The 24,561-nt window shown below is 42.5% G+C and overlaps 1 protein-coding gene across 8 annotated transcripts in view; it reads left to right on the plus strand.

The window, feature by feature from the left end:
- The window catches only part of LOC134210268 (uncharacterized), a 332,517-nt gene that overhangs the window by 208,548 nt on the left and 99,408 nt on the right, over positions 1-24,561 (plus strand). For all 8 annotated transcript variants that reach the window (XM_062686313.1, XM_062686314.1, XM_062686309.1 and 5 more), the window contains 2 exons: positions 12,392-12,444; positions 20,319-21,558. In XM_062686313.1, coding sequence (XP_062542297.1) covers positions 20,422-21,558 — 1,137 coding nt within the window. In that variant the 5' untranslated portion in view covers positions 12,392-12,444; positions 20,319-20,421. The remainder of the gene's footprint in view (positions 1-12,391; positions 12,445-20,318; positions 21,559-24,561) is intronic.

Below are 24,561 nucleotides of genomic sequence, written 5' to 3' on the forward strand. Positions count from 1 at the left end.
AATTTTCGGCCTAATAACCATTTTGGCCAAACGTTCAATTCGGCCAAATGGAATTCGGTTAGACGGTGTGTTATTCGACCAAGAAGCATTCGGCGAATGACTTATGGTTAGAGGTGTGCGCCGTCGATATTTTTGCGTCGATGCGCCGCCGATTAAAATTTGTCACGCCGCTGGTCTAACATTTTCCACGCCGATTCAAATTTGAAAAAGTCCGCAGAATTTTCCGTGGAAATTCTTTTTTTTAGCGAGACTTTCAGCCCAAGGCCGTGGAAATTCTGAAGATTCAGTGGAATTTCCGTAGAATTAACTGTTTGATAGAAATTTCGAAGGGCTCCTCGTTTAGTTGAAATAGAATTTTTGAACGGAGACGGGTCGTTTGGCAGAAAGCCATTACGCATAAGACCACATGGCCGAATATGTCATTTGACCGAAGCCCATCTCGACTAAAGTTATTTGGCGATAACGTCATTTGGTCGAAAGACACATACGGCCGAAAAAGGTGTTCGGCTGAACAGTTCCTATGGGTAAAAATACGACTGAATTGATCATTATAACAAAAAGTCATTTAGCCGAATAAGCCATTTAGCAAAAAAAAAGCCTTTTAGCCGAAATGGTTGTTTTGCCGAAAGGACGGACCACATAGCTCTTTCTGCCAAAAGATCTTTTCTACCAAATGATCTTTTCGACCATATACGTCAAACGATTATTTCTGCCGAACGGCCATTTTCGGTCCAATAACCTGATAGGATAAATGACTTGTTCTTTCAAATTTCCAGTTCGGCCTAAAGTACCTTTTAACGGTATGTTGCACTTCGGTCAAACCATTTTCGACCTAAAAGCTGTTTATGACAACCTTTCAAGTCAGCCAAAAGGAATTGGGGGGGAGGTCAGATCAAGCGTTACAGTCCAGTAAAAAAAAAAGCATTCATACAAAAAGTGTTACGTGGAGGAAGGAGTGAGCTCTAAAATTTGCGTCACGTAATTTGTGAACGACCCTAATGCTAAAATCCACCTGGCAAATATGTCATCAAGCCGAAATGAACATACGGCCAAAAATGTAGCTAGTCGTTTGGCCGGGATTGTCGCTTCGCAGATGTCTTTTGTCATTGGGTCGAACGGGTGGACATTTTTGACCGTATTACCTGTTCATCAATTGACATTTGGCCGTATGACCCTTTCGGCAGAATGGCTCATTCTATCAAGCGTACATTTCAGACGCACGGCATTTTCGGCCTGATGACCTATTCGACCAAACGACTAAATTAGCCAAACGTTCTGTTGAGACATACGCCTTTTTCGGCTATCCAGCATTTTACGAACGCTGATGGCCTCCACAATCAAGCTCAGTTTTTGGTAGGGTGGAAACAGTTTCAAGTTTGGGTTGTGTTGTCTGACACAAAAACGGTTGTGTTGTCATCATGATGATTAATTTATGATGATGATGATGATTACGATGTCAAACGAGACAAACCAAACGTCAAATCGACTGCACCGTACCATAACATGAGTAGAATTGTGGTGGCCATTACCGCACGTAAATTGCTAGATAGAGCCAGCTCAGCCATATGTCGCTATGGCCAAATGAAATTTTTGCCCAAACCGTTTTCGTTCTACTAACCGTTTCACTCAAACGTTCATTTCAGCCATTGAAATTTCTTTTTTGGCTTAAAAACCAATAGCTTCTCGACGAATAATTCTCGGACAAACAACCCATTGTTTCAATAATTTCCCATGGAATTTTGAAAAAAATCTTATAGACCATGCAAAAATTTTCTCGTAGCAATCTTTAAAATTATTTGAAATACTGAACCGTTTTCCATGAAAATTAAAAAAAATTACATAACAATTCTAAAGAACTATTCGGAAGTTGGCTTTCTCAGTCTGAAGTATCAAAACGAAGGTTTGATTACTTGCAAGGTCTCAGTACCACTTACGCTGGTCTGTTGCACACTATACAAAAGTCGACATAAGAAGAATACTCACACATTCTAACAATACCAATATGCCAAATGATTCATGCAACCGTGATCAAATTACCCAAAATAATGATAACGACACACAACCATCAACGATGACCATTACCCATTATTAATGTGTCTACCATCTTGAAATAACATTTACAGTTGTTGTATGTTAACAAACAAACCCAGTTACAGTTACATAATTTACCACACATTACGAATTGTGATCACTCATTAACTCAACATTCAGGCCAGCATGAAAAACACCCTATCCACCAATGATCGGCCGTGGCTTACAATAATTTGGAATAGACGATAGACTACAGTGAGTTCAACATTTATATTTTACTAGCGAAAGAAACCCAGCTTGGCCCGGGTATTGCAAATGTCACAATGAACTATTTGCAGCACCGCACGCTAGAACAATTTCCGCGCGTTTGTTTTGTGTTCCTCAACAGCTGACCCAAAATTGTATTCAAATGATTTTTTACATTTCCCCGTTAAATTCACCAACTTTTTGTAGATACAAACCTTGCGGATACCAAAACGAATCGATTAGGAAAAAGACCTTGCAAATCGGTCAACCCGTTCGCGAGTCAAATCATCAGGAAGGAAATCTCAACTCATTTTTATTATATAGATGTTATATGTATTCATGTTATATGTTAAATATAATTACATGTTTTAGCGACCCTTGAAAAAGGCCACAACCCATCGGCCGAAACGTCGGACAAGTAAATAAAACAAAAATTTAAAATAAAATTGAAAAAAAAAACACTAAAAGGGGCGAGTAAATAAACCATCGTTTTAAATGAAATAATAAATATTGAGCGTCTTAGGGGAAAATGTTACAAGGTTAAAAAATTTGGAAGTTTGAAATTTTTTAACCTTGTCATCGTTTTGAACTTCAGACTGAGAAAGCCAACTTCCGAACAGTACATCTTATCCAGTCGAAAAACACCCTAAATTCAAAAGAACTGTAGTGGAAATTCCAAAAAATCTTAAAAAAAAGAAATCCAGTGCAAATTCTAATGAATTTCCGAAACAATTTCCATTGAATTCTAAAGAACTTCCACATTTTCAACTATGTCCGCGATAGTTCTGTAGTATTTGCAAATTTTGGAGAAGATTTTCCTGTGCAAATTTTGAAGAATACTCAAAAAAAAAATTCCGAGAAACTTTACATACATATTCTGAATATTTCCCTGCAAAACAATTCTTTCCACTCAAATTCTAAACAATTTTCCTTGCAAGGAAAATTGCCTAATTGCCTAATTTTTATTGAACATGTTCAATAAAAATTAGGCAATTAACTTAACTTAACTTAACTCAACTTAACTTAACCACCCGACTTGAACATTAATTTACAATGTCATAGAAAACTCAGATGTGACTATGCAAATTATGTGGAAGATTCTGATTTGAAGAGTGTATTGGAGGTATCAACTTTCCTTCGATGGGACTCGAACCTACGACCTCCAGTCCTTCAGATGGTCGTAAGGCCGAACAATCCATCAGGTCGACTGGTCATTATGACGAATGAGAAGTGAGAAGTGGGTAGTGAGTAGTGAGAAGTGAGAAGTAAGAAAATTGGAAGTTAGAAATGAGACATAAAAAGATGATGTGAGAAAGTAGAAAGTGCTGAAAGAGATGGAAGATGTGAGTAGTAAGAAAGGGGGAAGTGAGACGGAAGAAGCCAGAAGAAAAAATAAAGAAGGAAAAGGAAGAAAAAAGGTAGAAAAAAAATGAAAAAAGAGAGAAGGATGAAGTAAGATGGAAGAAAAAAGTGGGAAGAGAAATGGGAAGAAAAAAAAGAAGATTAAATAAGGAAAAAGGGGAATTAAGACGAATAATAAAGAAGAAAGAAGAGGGAAGAAGAATAAAGGAAGAAGTTAGAAGGAAAGAAAGAAGAGAATGACGGAAGATAGAAGAAGGAAGAAGGAAGGAGAAAAAAAGGAAGGAAAAAGGAAGAAGGAAAAGAAAAGAAGTAAAATGGGAAAATGAAAAAGGAAAACGGGAGAAAGAAAAAAAGAAATGTGAAATGGAAAAAGGGAAAATGAAGAAGTTGGAAGGAAGAAGAAAGAAAGTACAAGAAAAGGTAAGAATGAAGAAACAAGAAGAAAAAGGAGGAAGGAAATGGAAGAAGAGAAAGGAAGAAAGAAAATCAGGATGGAGGAAAAAGCAATAAATTAAGTAAGAAAGAATTAAGAAGAAGGAAGAAGAATTAAGTAAGATAGATAATAGAAGAAGGAAAAAAAATGATGAATAATGTAAGAACTAACTTCTCACTTCTAACTTCTGATTTCTGGTTTCTCATTTTTCATTTCTCACTTCTCATTCAACCTAAAAACCGTTCGTGTTAATTAGCATTCGGCCTTATAATCTTCGACCTAACGGTGTGATAGTGTATATACTACATAGAGTTGCGCAAAGATTGAAGCCAAATCTATGTAATGAGCTGTCGAACCATTTAGCTACTTATTGAGAGAAGTAAACGGTGGTGATAATCATTATGGTGAATTATAACCCAAAAAAATGCATGATATTTGCTTTACAAACAAACAATAAACATACTTCAATATGCCCTCCATTAAAGTAGCATCAAATTTTAAAACATCACAAAGGAAATAAAAAAAATAGTTATATGAGCATCGTTCAGAATCAGTGTTAGCAGATCCTCGTTGTGTAACTTTACTACCAGAAACTTCAGTATTTCTATCAAAATTAGAGCTTTCCATCATGTAGTCACATGAAAACTCCCTGAAAAAAATTAGATCAAGAATTAAAGGTATCTGGTGACTTCCTAACTTCCCCGTAGTAAATCCGAACAAGCTGGAAAAACTAGAAACCGTGTGGGATTACTCAGCAAAAGTGGCGATAGCATCGCTGGTTTTTTTCCTACTGACCAAAACAGATGAATTCATTTCTCTTCCACTGGTATTGTGAATGTTTCGTGTTGCCATCACTAGAGATATTCGAGAAATGGTTCAATAGTGGTAAACAAGAACGACCAGCAATGCCAGCGACTCATGTGCCCAGAAGTGCTCGTTAAGCTGCGCATGTTACGTGAAAAATCATGAATAATTGAGGCACAGCTTCCGAGAGCGAATTAAGCAATGCGAAGGCTGGTTACCTAATTCAAATCGACTGATTTATGTTCAACAGGAATGAGTTTTTCTGCGTGCTGAAATTAAGCTGAATGATTCATTATTCCTGTTATGTAATTCGATGCTCATGCTGCATAAATTGGAGGCAAAGGGCCGGATTTTCTGTGGAAAGAGAAAGAATAGTGGCAACCCTGTACGTCGAAGTTAGTTAAAACCGTTGAAGAAAAGCTTCCGCGTGGGCTCTATCACTTCGCACCATTTTGATTGCAATACTTTTCAATCTGGAAGCATATTCTGCGACGTATTACGCTACGTACAAACATATCCAACAAGCCTACGCAAGATACTGGCGAAGAAACCCATGATCACCATTTTTCTAACGCAGAAAGTGTTGTGTGAAGCAGAATTGATGATTCTTAAGATGGTACAGGTCCCCGGATTAGCCACTGACTAGATCGCTATACTGTGAAACCGAAACATCTGCCGTAGAGCAAAAGCTGCTGAAAAGATTAGCCCGTCAATCGACGGAGATGGTTTGCAGCATATGAAAGGTCGTCTAGACGCCTGCAAAGTAGTTGAGTACTGCTACTCAAACGCCACACAGTTGCGGACCTGATTATAGCCAGTGCTCATCAACGGTACTGGCACATGAACCATGAGATTGCATTCAACGCAATTATACGTGCCTTAACTCCGCTAAACGTACAATCGTGTGAAAATACGGTGGCAGCTATGTAAATATCGTCTGGCTATGCTATCTATGACTTCGGATTGGGGATGTACGTGGTTGTTGGCCAGAGGACCGAGAAACGTTGGGGAGTGTTGATCACTAGCCTAGCCTATCATTATACCATCAGTACACATCACAGGATCCCATAGACTCAAGATAGGGGCAGCAGAGACTTTGTCTAAGGGCTTGACGACCCCTCCCCATGGCCACTGCGAGTTAGACCGGGACCATCGTCCCTAACCCCTAATCCCAAGGCGTCAAGCGACCCGTGCCGAGGGGATGCATGGCCAGGGGGGTGAAATAATGAGCTAGGCCTTTAACGGAGCCTGTGGGGTACCTGGGCACCCTCCACAGTAATTGTCCCTTACCGCGTCATGCTGGGCTCTGGCGTGGTGGACCTCTTCTCCCGAGCAACTCGTGGGAACTAAATGGAAAACCAAGTCAATTCTTCAATTAGTGGTAGTAGTGTAGGCGACAACCCCTTCGCAAGAGGTGGGTTGTTCAGGTCTCCGCCTAGGAGGCCAGAGGCAATAGTCGGCAGCTCAGTGCGCAGCGCCAGCGTGGGTCACTCAACCTTCCTCTCGGCTAGAAAAACGCCGGTAGGGGTTATTGACGGCCCATGGCTTGTGGAGGCGATGAACCGCAAACGCGATGGGTTTTCGGCCTTCGAGGTGGCGACGGAACAGCTGGACGCCATCATCGACTTTGCGTCATCGAAGCATAATATCAGCAAGGACCTCAAGAGGAGCTTGCAGAAACTTCGAAAGTCGATGCTGGACGCCAAGCTGGAGAGGGCGGTCAGGACGGCCAAGTGTAAACCCGTGAAATCGGTGGAGTCGAGGTCTACCCAGATTGAGGCCCAAGGATTCGCGGACTCGGGCAAGGTCGAATCGACCGAAGGCGTGCCAGCGAAGACGGTGGTGCCAAAGTCTACCCAGACTGAGGCTCAAGTATTTGCGGGTACGTCGGGGGTGACTGTTCCAACGGAGCAGACACAAAAACGAGGGAGACAGTCTCCAGGGTAGACTCCAAAACGCGGAGGGTTACTACCCCGAACAAGGGTAGTGGGGCTGGGAAGCTGAACCCCGGCCAGGTACCTCCAAAACCGGGGGAGGAAGGACCTGGAAAGGGTTATGGCAGGCTGAAAATTCTCAGCCGCACCAGACCAGGGAAATAGAGGGGGATGACGCCTCCTGGACCCTGGTCAAGAACAAGAGGAAACCGAAGACGTCAAGGGCCGAAAAGAAGGCCTATAGGCGAATGAGGGTAGCAAGAAGTCTAGGGTAGGCGCCAATCGCTCCAGGGGCGATGCCCTAGTCATCAAGACGGACGAGGCTAAGTACTCGGACGTCTTGAAGGCGATGAGGAGTGACGTCAAGCTTGGTGAACTCGGCGCCGACGTACGTCGAATAAGACGTACCCGGATGGGCGAGATGATCCTCGAGCTGAAGCGGGGCGTTTCGCGAAAGGGTGCCGCCTAAAAGAATTTGGCGAAGGCGAGACGGTCATGGTGAGGGCACTCACGACGGAGGTGAATCTAAGGGTTAAAGACCTGGACGAGATCACCGAAGTCGAAGAGCTCGTCACGGCACTGCGGCGACAGTGTGAAGTGGAGACGCCCACCGCAGCCGTTCGGCTACGGAAAGGTCCAGCAGGGACGCAGGTAGCATTGGTTCGGCTATCTGCAGCGGACGCCTCCAAGGTAGTCAAGTTAGGGAGCGTCAAAGTGGGATGGTCGGTATGCCCTGTGCGCATATACGAGCAACCCGAAGTTTGCTTCAAGTGCCTGGAACCGAGGCACAAGCAATGGGACTGCAAAGGCCCTGACAGAAGCAGTCTCTGCCGATGCTGTGGATTGGAGGGACATAAGGCACAATGCTGCACGAACCCTCGCAATTGTTAAATTTGTTCCAGCAAAGCTGTGAACAGCAAGCACCCCATGGGGGGTTCGATGTGCCCGGCGTTTAAGCGTGCTGCAAAATCAAAATGCAGGTAACGCAGCTGGCTTGCTCAGCCTCGCCCGAGTGTTTGGTATGCGCAGGTTTAGAGGAAACGGCGGAACACGTGTTGTTCGTGTGCTCACGTTTTCGCGCAATGCGTGACCACATGCTTGCCACATGTGGTCTGGACACTACCCCGGACAACCTAGTTCGGAGGATGTGTAAAGATGAAGTTGGCTGGAACGCCGTTTTATCGGCTATCGCCCAAATCGTCTCGGAGCTTCATAGAAGGTGGCGCGTGGACTCAAGGATGGCTAGTTCAGGCGCAAATAAGAGGTGGTCCAAGGGATCGGAATCGGCTTCATGGGTCATACCGGTGGTCATGCTCTGTGGTCGAACTCGATCCTTTTACCGAACAAGTGGCCGCGCGAAGAACAACATGGTATCGTCGCTTTCGCGGCGTTGGTCAACCGGGCGGGTTCTGGAGCCCGAGGACGGAAAAGGGGTCCTCGTCAAGGCTGGGGCAGGCGTAGGCACCGCGTCGGGAAGTCCCTCTGTGGGCTGGCGAATAGGCCCTATCGCAGAAAGGTCAATTTGGGGTGCACGCGGCATCATCATTCTTGATACCAGTCGTGCAGAGGGAAGCAGGCGCGAAGTCGACCCTGCCCACCTTCCGAGGACATAGGGCGTGTAAGGCCACCTGGAAAGCCGACAACGCGCTGGCACGATACCATAGTGTTCTTCTAAAAAAGCGAGTTACGATGTTCGGTGCTGCAAGGACACGCAGCTAACCTCGAGGGTGCGTTGTGCACTGGCCCCCCTTTGAAGCATTACTTTCTGGTTGTACCGAACGGACTATGAGCTTGGCGGCAATGGAAACGGTTTAGCGGGTCGGGAATGTAGTCTTGCCTCCCTCGGTGATCCCTAACCCCGCACTTCCTGGTCAACCCAGGATGTCTGTTGAGCAGATTCCCCCTCCATTGTTTAGGAAGAAAAAAAAAAGACTCAAGATAGACTCGTGTATCATCGCCATCCGAAATTTCATTGCAAGAAGAGGTTCTCCCGTAGAAACAGTCAGTGATCGTGGTGAGTTCATCACGGTGCTCTGCAGCTGATAGAGCACTTCGTCAGCGCCGATACGGCCGCCAAAGTTGTCGTTCAAACCGCCTGCTTTAGCAGCACTTCGGTGGAGCCTGGGAACGACTTATCCATCCATACAGAAGACTTTGAAGCACATCTAACTCACACGCACGCTTACCAATGACCATGATATATGTTAAAGAGATCCAACTCAAGTCAGTCTAGCTAGCCCTGGGAATGCCGGATAATCAAGAAATTGCAACGCTCTGGTGTGATTTGGAGAAAACAATCATGCTCGCAATGAAGTCGATCTAGAGTGCGGCGCTGCAAAATGCTCAACTATTAAGTATCTACACTCAAACCCCCAAGAGTCGAAAATTAAGGGACGGCTAGTCGAAAATCAAGTCAAGCTAGCCCTTAATCACTTTCTGCCCGTATTATTAAACGGATCTAGACCCCGATCGCGATCGAAGTTGAAGATGATAAAGGTCCACGCCAGCTGATTTTGGGGACGCTGGATTTCTGAATAACCGGTCCGAAGGACGAAATGTTTTAGCTGTATTAGGCCTATAGCGGAATCGAACATCATTGTCATCGTGGACAAGTCATTTCTGGGGGATTGCTGGCTGAAAGGTCGTTTGGTTCGCACTGTCCAATCAAAAGATGGACAGGCTCGTCGAGCACTAATGAAGCCGATTCACGGACCCTCTGTATACTGCGTGATTGGCGACGTGCAGCGACCATGCTGTATGGAGAAGACTCTTATGTACTGCACAGGCCACTCCGACCTTAGTCTGAGAAAATAATAATAATGAAAGTCGCAACATCGTTGTGACCAGTCGCTATTCTATAAGAATCTAAATTCGACACAACTTGATTCTTATTATGGACGTGTCACTACGCGTAATACTAATAGGAACATGCAAATGCTCACAAACAACTAACGTCGTCAACTGTAGGACTACGAAGCTCTCATATGGTGTCTGTAGAAATTGCCGCCTGGGAAGCCAATGCTCTCTTGAAAGACATTCATGGGAATATAAACATATAAAATTGTCAAAACATTGCCAGTTACCAGTCGATTTCTGACGTCGTATATTACAAATTCCGCAAGCGAGCATCTCGAATACAAAATTTGTTACTAATTTTGTCACCAGTATAATTATACAGACCCTTGAAAAAATAAAAACAAAAGTAACTGGCAACCTTTGCTGAAATTGTTAGCGTGCCTTGTAACATTGTTGACTCGAATTGTTGAACGGTGACGTCCAAGTTGCATGCAGTCGCAGTCGTATGCCGTGCAATTATTTATGCAAACCTTATCCGCCAACTAACCAATACCTCGAGAGAGGCCAGCGCTTGTGGGCAAATATTTATCGACACTTGAGTTTCGCGAAGGGCTTTGCACTATCATAATTGCTGCTACCATAAGTCGGTATGAAGTTACGTAGACGCAGTAAAGAAGATGTGATCTTTACAAACTGCTGGTGTTTTGATGACAAACAAAGTGCCCTGAAAGCAAACCTAGCGTAAGTGCAAATCTGAGCATTTAGTAGATTACTTTTTTTTAAAGAACGTAGCCATGGAAAAGTTTTCTTGCGATCTCAAATTAAACATCTTTTATTGGACGTGAAAATGCTGAAGAAACTTTAGAAACATGCTAGAAATTATAAATAATTCGTGTTTCAATATTGCCATAAGTAGGTTATATCCTCATTTACAAAAATCCACATTCCATTCCCAGATGAACAAATAAGTGGAAAGTGTTTACCACGGATGACATAGTTTGTTGGTGCTTCAGTCCTGTGCCTGTTACCTTTCCTTGCAACATCGTTAACAGAATTCTGGGTATGCCGGAGTGGGAAAGAAGAATGAGCAATCAACTTGTTTGTCCATCAACGTCACAGTCTCTTGCTTGTTATTATAATAGTTACCGGTGAGGACAATCCGGTCAAGGTCAATTAGCACCAGTCAACTAAATAAGTAGAAAATAATTGGTACATTAGAGTTTTTCAGGCTGGCATTTTATCGGGAGTGAAAACATCTCCTTATTAAGATTGCTTGCAGAACAAATTTATCATTTCCAATTAGGGTTTTAGTACCGGGAGTACCGGTACCGGAATTCCCGGGAGTACCGACCAATTTTCGGTACCGAAAAACCGGTACTGGCTTAATGAAAGTACCGGTATTTTCGGTACTAAGGAAAAAGTTTTGTTTAAAACTTCCGATGGTTAAAACCACATTATTTGAATGCAGCAGCTAGTAAGAAAGATATTAATTTTTTTTACTAAAATTTCAAACACCTGAAAATACAGGTATTAAACTTTAGAGGACGATTGTCGCTGCGATTCCCTTTGTTATCGTCCTCAAACATGTTGGTTAATTATCTGTCAAAACGTACTCATTTTTCCTTCGTTGACATTTAGTGTCCTATCCTTGCCAGCAAAAGATGTTTTGCCAGTGACGACAGACAATCAAACCGCAACGACATCGTCACATCCCAAAAAAAATCGTCACACTTCATCAGTTTTTTTTTTCAAATCGTCCCCGCTTGAGGCAAGAGTGTTCCTGTAAGTATACATACAAAGCAATGAATAAAGTTTGAATCGTTACCATTAAATCCTGACTTTTTATTGATTTTAATGATTTAAAAAAAAAAATCTTCCTGTACCGGTATTTTCCCGGTACTCCCGGTACTGAGGGGTTCAGTACCGTAGTACCGGGACTCGCTAAAAAGGGTCGGTACTAAAAACCCTATTTCCAATTTCACAACACAATCTCTACATTAAGGCAAAATTTATTACAATTATGCTACCATGCGTCATACATCATCTTCATTAGACTGTAAAATGATTCAATTTCGCTACCGTTCAGGTGCGACAGAGCTTGCTTTCATAAACCTTCAAATTCTCCGAAATCCGGGCGCGCAGCGCACGTGTTTAAGATTTAATTTACCTGTTCCCATCCCGTGTCCCAACATTGGCGCAATTCGGAAAAGCTCCATGGAAAACCGGTGAAACCGTGTTGCTCGAGAAAATTAAGTCTTTCCGGGCTTGCTAACTTGAATCAACTGAGTTTCCCTCGTTCCGGAAGAGGAGCAATCTCGTTTGGTATCTACACCACGCGCTACCCGTGCCTTTGGCTGTACCCCACAACCATGAATCGACCATTTGCCTACAATAATGTACGTCCGTTCGGTTGGGTAGATCCTGGCCGCCTCTTATGATGACAGTGATGGATGAATTTGCGTTAAATGGAACCAACCGGCGGACGTGAATATTCTCTGTTGGGAGGTGGTTGCTCTATTTACTTAGCTCTAGTTTACAACCGTCCGATTGTTGGACTCATTCATTAAGATGAAGCGATTATCTGCTGCACTAGATTGAAAGTAGCAAAGCTGACAACGAAGCAGAATAAATATCTCGCCTAGAATGAAGATTAATAAATATTTAACATCCTTTTAAAAGGTCGTTCAGGTAATCCTGCGGTTTTACATTTAATAATTTAGTTCTATGATTTCACAATTTCAAATATTTTCTCTTCTAATAGACATTTTTCCTCTTAATCTTTCAGATTCTCTACTGTGTGGGTGCGGCTTGGTTCGGTCGAGACACGTCGGCAAAATGGTAAGGCTTTGTAGAAAAAACCTAAATTTCATATCAAATCCAAATGCCAATTCTATTTAGACTTGAATCATATTCAAAGCCATCGCAAATTCAAAACAAATGCAATATAAAACCACTCTAAATCCAAACCATATTCAATTCATTCCCATTCGAAATCTAATCCGAATTCGAATCATCATCCAATCAAAATAAAATTTAATCAAAATTTAAGCCTAACCTAATTTAATCCAAATCCAATCTCTATTGAAATTCAAATCCTGTCATATCCAACCATATCCAATTTGAATCCAAATCAAATCCAAATCAATTTCAAATCCAATTCGATTTCAATATTAATCCAATTCCAATCCAGATCAAATTCCAATACAAATCCACTTTTATTCTAATCCAAATACAATCAATATCCAATTCAATCCATATGCAGTCCAAATCCAATCCGAATCCAATTCAAATCGAATTTCAATCAAAATCCAATTCTATTCAATTCCAAACACAATCAAAATCCAATCTAAATCCAATCCAAATCCAGTCCAATCCAAATGCTGTCCAAATTAATTCAATAAAATTTATTCTGATCTTAATCAAATTTCAATCTAAATATAATTCCAATCCAAATCCAAACCAAATACAACCCAAAACTAATCAGAATCCGATTTTCAATCCGAAATCCAAAATTTTAACAATCCGAATCCAACCCAATCTAATCCAAATCCTATCCAAATCCAATCCAATTCCAATCCAATTCCAAACCAAATCCAATCTAAATCCAATCCAAATCCAATCCAAATCCAATCTAAATCCAATCCAAATCCAACCCAAATCCAATCCAAATCCAACACAAATCCAATCCAAATGCAATCTAAATCTAATCTAAATCCAATCCAAATCCAATCCAAATCCAATCTAAATCCAATCCAAATCCAATCCCAATCCAATCCAAATCCAATCTAAATCCAATCCAAATCGAATCCAAATCCAACCCAAGTCCAATCCAAATCCAATCTAAATCCAATCCAATTCTAATCCAAATCCAATGCAAATCCAATCCAAATCCAATCCAAATATAATCCAAATCCAACACAAATCCAATCCAAATGCAATCTAAATCCAATCTAAATCCAATCCAAATCCAATCTAAATCCAATCCAAATCCAACCCAAATCCAATCCAACCAACACAAACCAATCCAAATGCAACCAAACCAATCCAAACCAATCCAAACCAATCTAAACCAATCCAAACCAATCCCAACCAATCCAAACCAACCAAACCAATCCAACCAACCCAAGTCCAATCCAAACCAATCTAAACCAATCCAATTCTAATCCAAACCAACGCAAACCAATCCAAACCAACACAACCATCTCTAAACCAATCCAAACCAATCCAAACCAATCCAAACCAATCCAAACCAATCCAAACCAATCCAAACCAATCCAAACCAATCCAAACCAACACAACCAATCCAAACCAATCTAAACCAATCCAAACCAACCCAAACCAATCCAAACCAACACAAACCAACACAAACCAATCCAAACGCAATCCAAACCAATCCAAACCAATCCAAACCAATCCAAACCAATCCAAACCAATCCAAACCAATCCCAACCAACCAAACCAATCCAAACCAATCCAAACCAATCCAAACCAACCCAAGTCCAACCAAACCAACTAAACCAACCAACCTAACCAAACCAACGCAAACCAATCCAAACCAACCAAACCATCCAAACCAATCCAAACTTATCCAAACCAATCCAAACCAATCCAACCAATCCAAACCAACCCAAACCAATCCAAACCAATCCCAAACCAACCAAACCAATCCCAAACCAATCCAAACCAATCCAAACCAATCCAAATCGAACCCAACCAAACCCAAACCAACGCAAACCAATCCAAACCAATCCAACCAATCCAAACCAACGCAAACCAATCCAAACCAATCCAAACCAATCCAAACCAATCCAAACCAATCCAAACCAATCCCAATCCAATCCAAACCAATCGAAACCAATCCAAACCAATCCAAACCAATCCGAACCAATCCAAACCAATCCAAACCAATCCAAACCAACCAAACCAATCCAAACCAATCCAAACCAAACCATTCCAAACCAATCCAAACCAACCAAACCAATCCAAACCAATCCAAACCAATCCAAACCAATCCAAACCAACCAAACCAATCCAAACCAATCCAAACCAATCCAAACCAACCAAACCAATCCAAACCAATCCAAACCAATCCAAACCAATCCAAACCAACCAAACCAATCCAAACCAATCCAAACCAACCAAACCAATCCAAATCCAACCAAACCAATCCAAACCAACCAAACCAATCCAAACCAATCCAAACCAATCCAAACCAATCCAAACCAACCAAACCAATCCAAACCAATCCAAACCAATCCAAACCAATCCAAACCAATCCAAACCAATCCAAACCAATCCAAACCAACCAAACCAATCCAAACCAACCAAACCAATCCAAACCAATCCAAACCAATCCAAATCCAATCCAAACCAACCAAACCAATCCAAACCAATCCAAACCAATCCAAACCAACCAAACCAACCAAACCAATCCAACCAATCCAAACCAACCAAACCAACCAACCAACCCAAACCAATCCAAACCAATCCAAACCAATCCAAATCCAATCCAAACCAATCCAAACCAATCCAAACCAATCCAACCAATCCAAACCAATCCAAACCAATCCAAACCAATCCAAACCAATCCAAACCAACCAAACCAACCAAACCAATCCAAACCAATCCAAACCAATCCAAACCAACCAAACCAATCCAAACCAATCCAAACCAATCCAAACCAACCAAACCAATCCAAACCAACCAAACCAATCCAAACCAATCCAAACCAATCCAAACCAAATCCAAACCAATCCAAACCAATCCAAACCAATCCAAACCAACCAAACCAATCCAAACCAATCCAAACCAATCCAAACCAAACCAATCCAAACCAACCAAACCAATCCAAACCAATCCAAACCAATCCAAATCCAATCCAAACCAATCCAAACCAATCCAAACCAATCCAAACCAATCCAAACCAACCAAACCAATCCAAACCAACCCAAACCAATCCAAACCAATCCAAATCCAATCCAAACCAATCCAAACCAATCCAAACCAACCAATCCAACCAATCCAAACCAATCCAACCAAACCAATCCAAACCAATCCAAACCAATCCAAACCAATCCAAACCAATCCAAACCAACCAAAACCAACCAAACCAATCCAACCAATCCAAACCAATCCAAACCAATCCAAACCAATCCAAACCAATCCAAACCAATCCAACCAATCCAACCAATCCAAACCAACCCAAACCAATCCAAACCAACCAAACCAATCCAAACCAACCAAACCAACCAAACCAACCAAACCAATCCAAACCAACCAACCAAACCAATCCAAACCAATCCAAACCAACCAATCCAAACCAACCAAACCAACCAAACCAATCCAAACCAATCCAAACCAATCCAAACCAATCCAAACCAATCCAAACCAATCCAAACCAATCCAACCAATCCAAACCAATCCAAACCAATCCAAACCAACCAAACCAATCCAAACCAACCAAACCAATCCAAACCAATCCAAACCAATCCAAACCAATCCAAACCAATCCAAACCAATCCAACCAATCCAAACCAAACCAATCCAAACCAATCCAAACCAATCCAAATCCAATCCAAACCAATCCAAACCAATCCAAACCAATCCAAACCAATCCAACCAATCCAAACCAACCAAACCAATCCAAACCAATCCAAACCAATCCAAACCAACCAAACCAACCAAACCAATCCAAACCAATCCAAATCCAATCCAAACCAATCCAAACCAACCAAACCAACCAAACCAACCAAACCAATCCAAACCAATCCAAACCAAACCAATCCAACCAATCCAACCAACCAAACCAATCCAAATCCAATCCAAACCAATCCAAACCAATCCAAACCAACCAAACCAACCAAACCAATCCAAACCAATCCAAACCAACCAATCCAAACCAATCCAATCCAAATCAAACCAAACCAATCAAATCCAACCAAATCCAACCAACCAATCCACATCCAATCCAAACCAAACCAAACCAAATCCAAACCAATCCAAACCAATCCAAACCAATCCAAATCCAATCCAAACCAATCCAAACCAATCCAATCCAATCCAAACCAACCAAACCAAGCCAAATCCAATCCAAACCAATCCAAACCTAATCCAAACCAATCCAAGCCAATCCAAACCAATCCAAACCAACTGAACCAATCCAAACCAATCCACATCCAATCCAAACCAACCAAACCAATCCAACCAAACCAACCAATCCAACCAACCAATCCAATCCAACCAATCCAATCCAACCAATCCAAACCAAACCAATCCAAACCAATCCAACCAAACCAAACCAATCCAACCAATTCCAACCAAAGCAAATCTAAACCAAACCAAATCCAAACCAAACCATTCCAAAACCAAACCAGATCCAACCAAATCAAACCAAACCAATCTAAATCAAACCAAACCAACCAAACACAATCCGAACCAATCCAAACCAATCCAAACCAATCTAATCCAATCCAAACCAAATCCAATCCAAATCAAACCAAACCAATCCAAACCAATCCAAACCAATCCAAACCAATCCAAACCAATCCAAACCAACCAACCAATCCAAACCAACCAATCCAACCAATCCAAACCAACCCAACCAATCCAAACCAACCAAACCAACCAAATCCAACCAAACCAATCCAAACCAATCCAAACCAACCAAACCAATCCAAACCAATCCAATCCAATCCAAACCAATCCAAACCAATCCAAACCAACCAATCCAATCCAAACCAACCAAATCCAAATCAAACCAAACCAAACCAATCCAAACCAACCAAACCAATCCAAATACAATCCGAACCAGTCCAAACCAACCAAACCAAACCAATCCAATCCAAACCAATCCAAACCAATCCAAACCAATCCAACCAATCCAAACCAATCCAAATCCAATCCAAATCCAAATCCAATCCAAATCAAATCTAAATCAAATCCAAATCCAAATCCAATTCAAACCCAAATCCATTCTAAATACAATCCGAATCCAGTCCGAATCCTAATCCAATCCAAATCCTATCCAAATATAATCTGAATCCAATCCAGTTTCAGTCCAAACCAATCCAAACCAATCCAACCAATCCAAACCAATCCAAATCCAATCCAAACCAATCCAAACCAATCCAAACCAATCCAAACCAATCCAAACCAAACCAAATCAAACCAACACAAACCAATCAAAATACATCCAATCCAAATCCAATCCAAATCCAATCCAAATCCAATCAAAATCCAATCCAAATCCAATCCAAATCCAATCCTAATCCAATCCTAATTCAATCCAAATCTAATCCAAATCCAATCCAAATCCAACACAAATCCAATCCAAATCCATGCCAAATCCAATCCAAATCCAATCCAAATCCAATCCGAATCCAATCCAAATCCAATCCGAATCCAATCCAAATCCAATCCAAATCTAATCCAAATCCAAATCCAATCCAATTCCAACCAAAATCCAATCCAGTTCAAATCCAATTCAAAATCCAATCCAAATCCAATCCAAATCCAATCCAAATCCAATTAAAATTCAATCCAAACCCAATCAAATCAAATCAAAATCCAATCCAAATCAAATTTAAATCAAACCCAAATCCAATCCAAATCCAATCCAAATCCAATCCAAATCCAATCCAAATCCAATCCAAATCCAATCCAAATCCAATCAAAATCCAATCCAAATCCAATCAAAATCAAATCCAATCCAAAGACAAATCCAATCCAAATAAAATCCAAAACCAAACCAGATACAATCCAATCCAAATCAAATTTAAATCAAACCCAAATCCAAATCCAAATCCAATCCAAATCCAATCCAAATACAATCCAAATCCAATCCAGATCCAATCCAAATCCAATCCAAATCCAATCCAAATACAATCCAAATCCAATCCAAATCCAATCCAAATAAAATCCAAAACCAAACCAGATCCAATCCAATCCAAATCCAATCCAAATCAAATTTAAATCAAACCCAAATCCAAATCCAATCCAAATCCAATCCAAATCCAATCAAAATCTAATCCAAATCCAATCAAAATCCAATCAAAATCCTATCCAAATCCATTCCAAACCAAATCCAATCCAAATCCAATCCGAATTCAAATCCAATCAAATCAAATCAAAATCCAAGTCCAATCCAAATCAAACCCAAATCCAATCCAAATCCAATCCAAATCAATTCCAAATCCAATCCAAATCCAATACGAATCTAATCCAAATCAAATCTAAATCAAACCCAAATCCAATCCAAATCCAAATCCATTCCAAAGCCGATTCAAATCCAATCCAATCTAAATCCAAATCCAAATCAAATCCTATCCAAATGCTCTCCAAATCAATCTAAACCAAAGCCATTCCAAATCAAACATCCAATCAATTTCTAATTCCAATCTAATCCAAGTCCAATTCAAATCGAATACTTGCCCAAACCTAATTCAATCCAATTAATCCATAGCCAATCTGAATCCAATCCAAATCCAATGCAAATCAAATCCAAATCTAATCTAAATCCAAATCGAATCCAATTCAAATACAAAATCGGATCCAGTTCCAATTATAATCAAATTCCTATTCAAATGCAATCCAAATCTAATTCAAAATCAATTTAAGTTCAATTCAAAGCCGATCTGTATCCAACTCACATTCTATTCAAATCCAATAAAAAAACGATTAAAATCCAATTCAATACAATTTAATTCCAATCCAAATCCAAATCAAATGCAATACAAGTCCGAATCCATTTCAATTCAAATCTTAATCGAATATAAATCAATTCATAACACACGCGAATCGAATAAAAATTGCAATTTCCTTCAAATCAATTTCGATGAATTTCAATGTGATTTGAATGTAATTGAAATGAATAAAATATCATTATTACCTCTCATCTTTAAACCTAATGTTTGCACATTAAGTCATTATTCAATGTACATCAGCTGCTAGGTGACATGTTTGATGTCTTCCGGCTTGACGCTTGGCTAACAACGACATGTGAAAAGCACTATCTGGAAGTATGAGTCGCATTTTTCGAATAAATCATTTTCATGAACGCATACTCAACCTGGAAATGTCTTCAGCTCCAGGTTCAAACCCACAATTCTGCGCAGAATAAATGACCCTGAAAGCCTTCATCACCGTTACATCCACTACAAAGCATCTCCAGATAATCCATCAATTTTGGCAGATTTATCCCTTGAACTTGGCAATCACATATAAAAACTGTCAGTGACATCATTTTCTCGCACCATGATAAATGACTGCTCTCAGCTTGATGTCGTCTATTTTAGATGCCTTGCCCATTCAGTTTTTGTGTCGATGGGATGCCAGTTTGGTGAACCATGACAATCCGTGTCATATGGATGGGTGCTCTCTTTAACAATCGATTGGTTGCTCACCAAAAGGGGATCCTCTTGGGAAACGATGATATTGGAAAAGATAAATCAAATCTGATCCGAGGCTAACACTTTCCAACGGGAAAATATGATTGCATCGCAATTGTACTATACCCAATGACAAATTACTTAAATCGAATCGGAAATCAAGTCATATTCGTGATATTATACAACCAATTGTTTGATAATGAAAAGTTTTAATGAGCAACTTCATTGTGCATTATACATCATCTTCCCCTACATCAAACTTGTTCCAAACCACTGCCTCCCTAGAACAATAATTAATGACCACCAAATTTGTTTTCTCATTCACAGGCTAGACAAAACGACATCGACGGTTGCTCATTTCACGTGCCACTGAATTTCTCGACCATCGAGTACCTTCCCCCCATCCGTAGCGCCTCCCACAACAACAGCAATGTCAACAAAAGCCGTACCGCCACAATCGGGACCTCCCCAATCTCCCGCGCAGTTGTCACCTTCGCCACCTCCTCCGATTGTAGTGTTACGTTCTTCGAAGGTTCCTTCGGCGGTCGTTGTTGAGCATCCTGCAACTGTGGGATCCCAAGCAGTGGTACGGGTGCTGCATAAAGACTCGGACCCGAACGGCCGTACGGGCGCGTCGTCCGCGCTGAAGAACCTTTCCAACGATCTGAGTGAACTGCTCGTCAAGAACCTCAGCTTGAAGCGAAACAGCGAAGGCTTCTGCTCGGTGGAGGATTCCTCGGTGCTGATAAACGGCGGCAACGAATCCGACGGCAGTGCTGCTCAGAACAGTGGCGGCGGCAGTTTAGGTTTGATATCCCGCGGCAAGCATGCAAATCGTAACTCGCTGTGCGACACATTCAGCTCGGTGAACAAGCTGATTAAGCTGAAGCGTGTTTCGAGTGATAGCAGTAGTATTAGTGGTTATACGAAAATTTATCATCCGGGCGTGGTGGTGAGTCCGTCGGAAGGGACGCCACAGCAACACAGTATCAATCCGTCTCCGCAGGCCAAGTTCAAACGCGTAGAAATCAGTGTCCAAGAATTGCCTTGCGAATCAGTGGCTCCGCGGAAGGGTATTATAGTGAATCAGTTCGACCTACTAGAGTCGTCACATGAGAGTGAAAGTGTGCCTCTTTTGGTGAACGGAAAGTGTGTTCGGGAGGATAGAGAAGAATTGGAAGAGGGGGAGGAATCCAAACGTGAAGAAGTAGCGGGAGGGTCCAAAGTGCAAACTTGTGATAGTATAGGGGTTAAGTTTAGGAGAAGAATTCAGCATCCGGCACTGCCGCATCCGCAGTCAGTGAGGTTGACCCGGGGTGTCGGATCCATCCTGGAGACCGTAGAGGAAGAGCGCTACAAGAGAAGAAGCCTGCAGTGGCCGTTGGGAATAGGGCCGGGTGGTTGGGGCAGTGAGGGAGTGACGGATTCAACGATTATCGACGAGGAAGGATCACCGGACGGTGGGGTAGGGGAGGAACGCAAGAGGAGAACTCATTTTCGGCATTCGTGGAACGCTCCCGGATACGATTTACTGCTGGAGGAAGATCGGAGCGTGGATTCGCGGAAGGTAAGTTACATGGAATGTGTTCAGAGAGATTTTTATTTCATTTTATTATTCATACTTTACAGAGCTAAAAATCCCAAAAATCCAATTACAATAAACATCGCTCGCGGAATGTACCTTTTCACCGAAAATCATTCTGCGGAATGCCATTTGTCGGAATTCAGTTGCAATAATTATCATTGAAATATTTACCGATTTCTGCTTAATTACATGCAATCCGGGCTAAATTCTTTTGAACTGTGATTTAAAGAAATAAAAGATGGGAATACCTTCTTTGAATTACCGCATCCAGTCGTTATACCGCAAAGTGAGGGAACAATGCCTTCTTGAAATGGACACATTTAATCGGTATAAAGAAAAGAAAGAGGGTAGTCCCTTCTAGTCTAGTCTAGTCTAGTCTACACATACACAGCCATCACTTGGAAGAATCTCGAAAAATGGTAGAATCGACTATTTCTATCATTTTTCTTGTCATTATGTATGTTTATGTATGCAACCCATGGCGATTATGCACCACCACGGCTTCCGTCTTGTGATGTGCAAGGGACAACCGCCTCGAGTTGAGCCATTCCTCCACTCTGCCAATCGCGTATGAAGCCTTTAGCCTAGCATTACGTCATCCGCGAAGCCTTCTATTTTCACACCGGCCGGGAGACTTAAGCGAAATACTCCGTCGTACATAATATTCCACAGAACCGGTTCGAGGATCGATCCCTGTGGAACACCCGCAGACACTACAGTCGATTTTTGACCAGCATCCGTGTCGTATATCAGCACCCTATTCTGAAAATAACTTTTCTGCCGTTTCCATCGATCTGGGAAGTTTCCTTCGTACATGCATCAGGTTTAGAATATTATCCGGGCCTGGTGCCTTATTGAGCTTAAGTTTCCTTGTAGCTACGATAAGCTCTTCGTTAGTCACTAGCGGTATCACGTCGACTGACTCGTACGGGGTAGCGGACCAGTTCGATGATTCATGCCTCGGAAACAACCCTTCGACTATTTTGGCCAACATCTCTGAAGATTTCTTAGGTTGCGTGGTGTTAGTCCTAACCATCACCATCCTGTATGCATCTCATCGTGGATTGTCATTTGCCATCCTGCACAGCCCCTCAAAGCAGGCTCTCTTGCAACAGTTGATATCGTAGTTCAGAGCTCTACTCGCTGGCTGGAACTCCCGGCGTCTCTCGACCTTTTTAGCGTCTGTTCTGGCACGTTGCAGCCTTCTCTTTTCTCGAAAACAAGTTCTACGAGGGTCTGCAATTGTGTCAGTCCACCAGTACGCAGGTTGCCGATTTCCGGGAGGTTTGGTCCTCCTAGGCATCGTCACATCGCATGCACGAGTTAGTACATCGATTAACTCATCGCCACTTAATCCCGTTGTTCGCCTCTCCCATCGTAGTGATTCCTCCAAGAGTTCTGGGTTGAACTGCGAGGTGCGCCATCCTAGATCGATCTTGCCAATCCGCCTTGTGGTTGCGATGGGGGTATACCCGATCATAAAACGAATTTCCTGATGATCGCTGGAAGTATGCCCCTCATGAACCTCCCATTCTGGCTCCACCGTCCATCCCGCGCTGCAGAAGGTGACGTCGATACATGAATCACCGCTCGGTCCTCTAAACGTTGGCACTTGACCTTCGTTCAGTAGAACTACGTTTAATACCGCTAGTGACTCTAGCAGGATATGACCTCTAGCGTTAGTGAACCGAGAACCCCAGTCCACTGCCCACGCATTGAAGACACCTGCTACAACTACTGGTTTAAGGCCAGTTAGTTTCGCCGCAAGAATATCAACTACCCTAGTGTACTGCTCTATACTCCATCTAGGAGGACAGTAGCAGCTACAAAAGTAAACACCGTTTACCTTTGCTATGACGAAACCCTCATCGTCGGGAGAAGATATTATCTTCTGGATGGGGTATCGCCCACAAGTCCAGATTCCCACCATACCGGACTTGTCCGCAATCCAGCTGCCGTTACCGGCAGGGATGCGGTATGGGTCGGACAGCAAGGCAACATCAGCTTTACACTCGATAACCGACTGTTGTAGCAGCAGCTGGGCCGCCTCGCAGTGGTTCAAGTTTAGCTGTGTTACTTGCATGTCTGGACCCTTCTAGAGGCCGGACAGGCCTGCGCACCGGTGAGATGCCTGTTGTCTGCCCCCGGAGGACAGATCAGACATCTCGGTGCAGCCTGGCAGGTGCGAGCCTGGTGGTTTTCGGCTCCGCACCTACGGCACAGGTTACTACGGTCAGGTCCCTTACAGTCATAGGACTTATGACCGTGGCCAAGGCACCTGTAACAGGCCTGATTGGGTTGGCTTGTGCTCAGCGAGCACACCGACCAACCCACCTTCAGTTTTACCTTATCCAGCACCTTCTTGGCCTCAGCCATAGGTACTTGGAATGAGGCAACCTGCATTCCCGCAAAGCCTTTGCCGAATCGTGGATTCCTGGATCTCGACATTGCACTGTTCCTTCAGTGCGTCTACCAGGTCTCCGGCTTCGGTTATTTCATCCATGCCCTTGCACTGGATGTTCAGGACTGGGCACAGGGCTCTAACCTGGACCCTGTCACCCAGGACGAGTAGCATCCCGCTTCAAGACGAGAATCATCTCGCCTTTGCGCGTTCTTCGGATCGTCAGCCTTGACAATGATCGCTTCGCCTCTGTCCTTCCGCTTGTCGCTGCCATTGGAAGGCGCGCCCTTTTTCGCACGGGCTCTACCTTTCTTAGCGGTGACTGGTTCCGTACTCTTGGTCGCACTCCTTGCGACCTGCTGACGGCTTCTTTTCGCCTTTTTAGGATTCACTACCTCTGTCCATGGTAGGTCTTCCTCCCGGCGATCCTCTGGTATCTTCCTAGGTGGAGGTACCATTTTCCTCTCGGTCTTATCCACTCGGACCTTCTCTACGGTCCGTGCCGAGGCTTTATTAGCTGCTTTCAGGTCCGCCTCCTGCGTGACCCTACTTAGCTTAGGAGTTGCTCCGCTGGTTGCCATACG

This window comes from Armigeres subalbatus, chromosome 2 (assembly GCF_024139115.2).
Source record: "Armigeres subalbatus isolate Guangzhou_Male chromosome 2, GZ_Asu_2, whole genome shotgun sequence".
NCBI lineage: Eukaryota > Metazoa > Arthropoda > Insecta > Diptera > Culicidae > Armigeres > Armigeres subalbatus.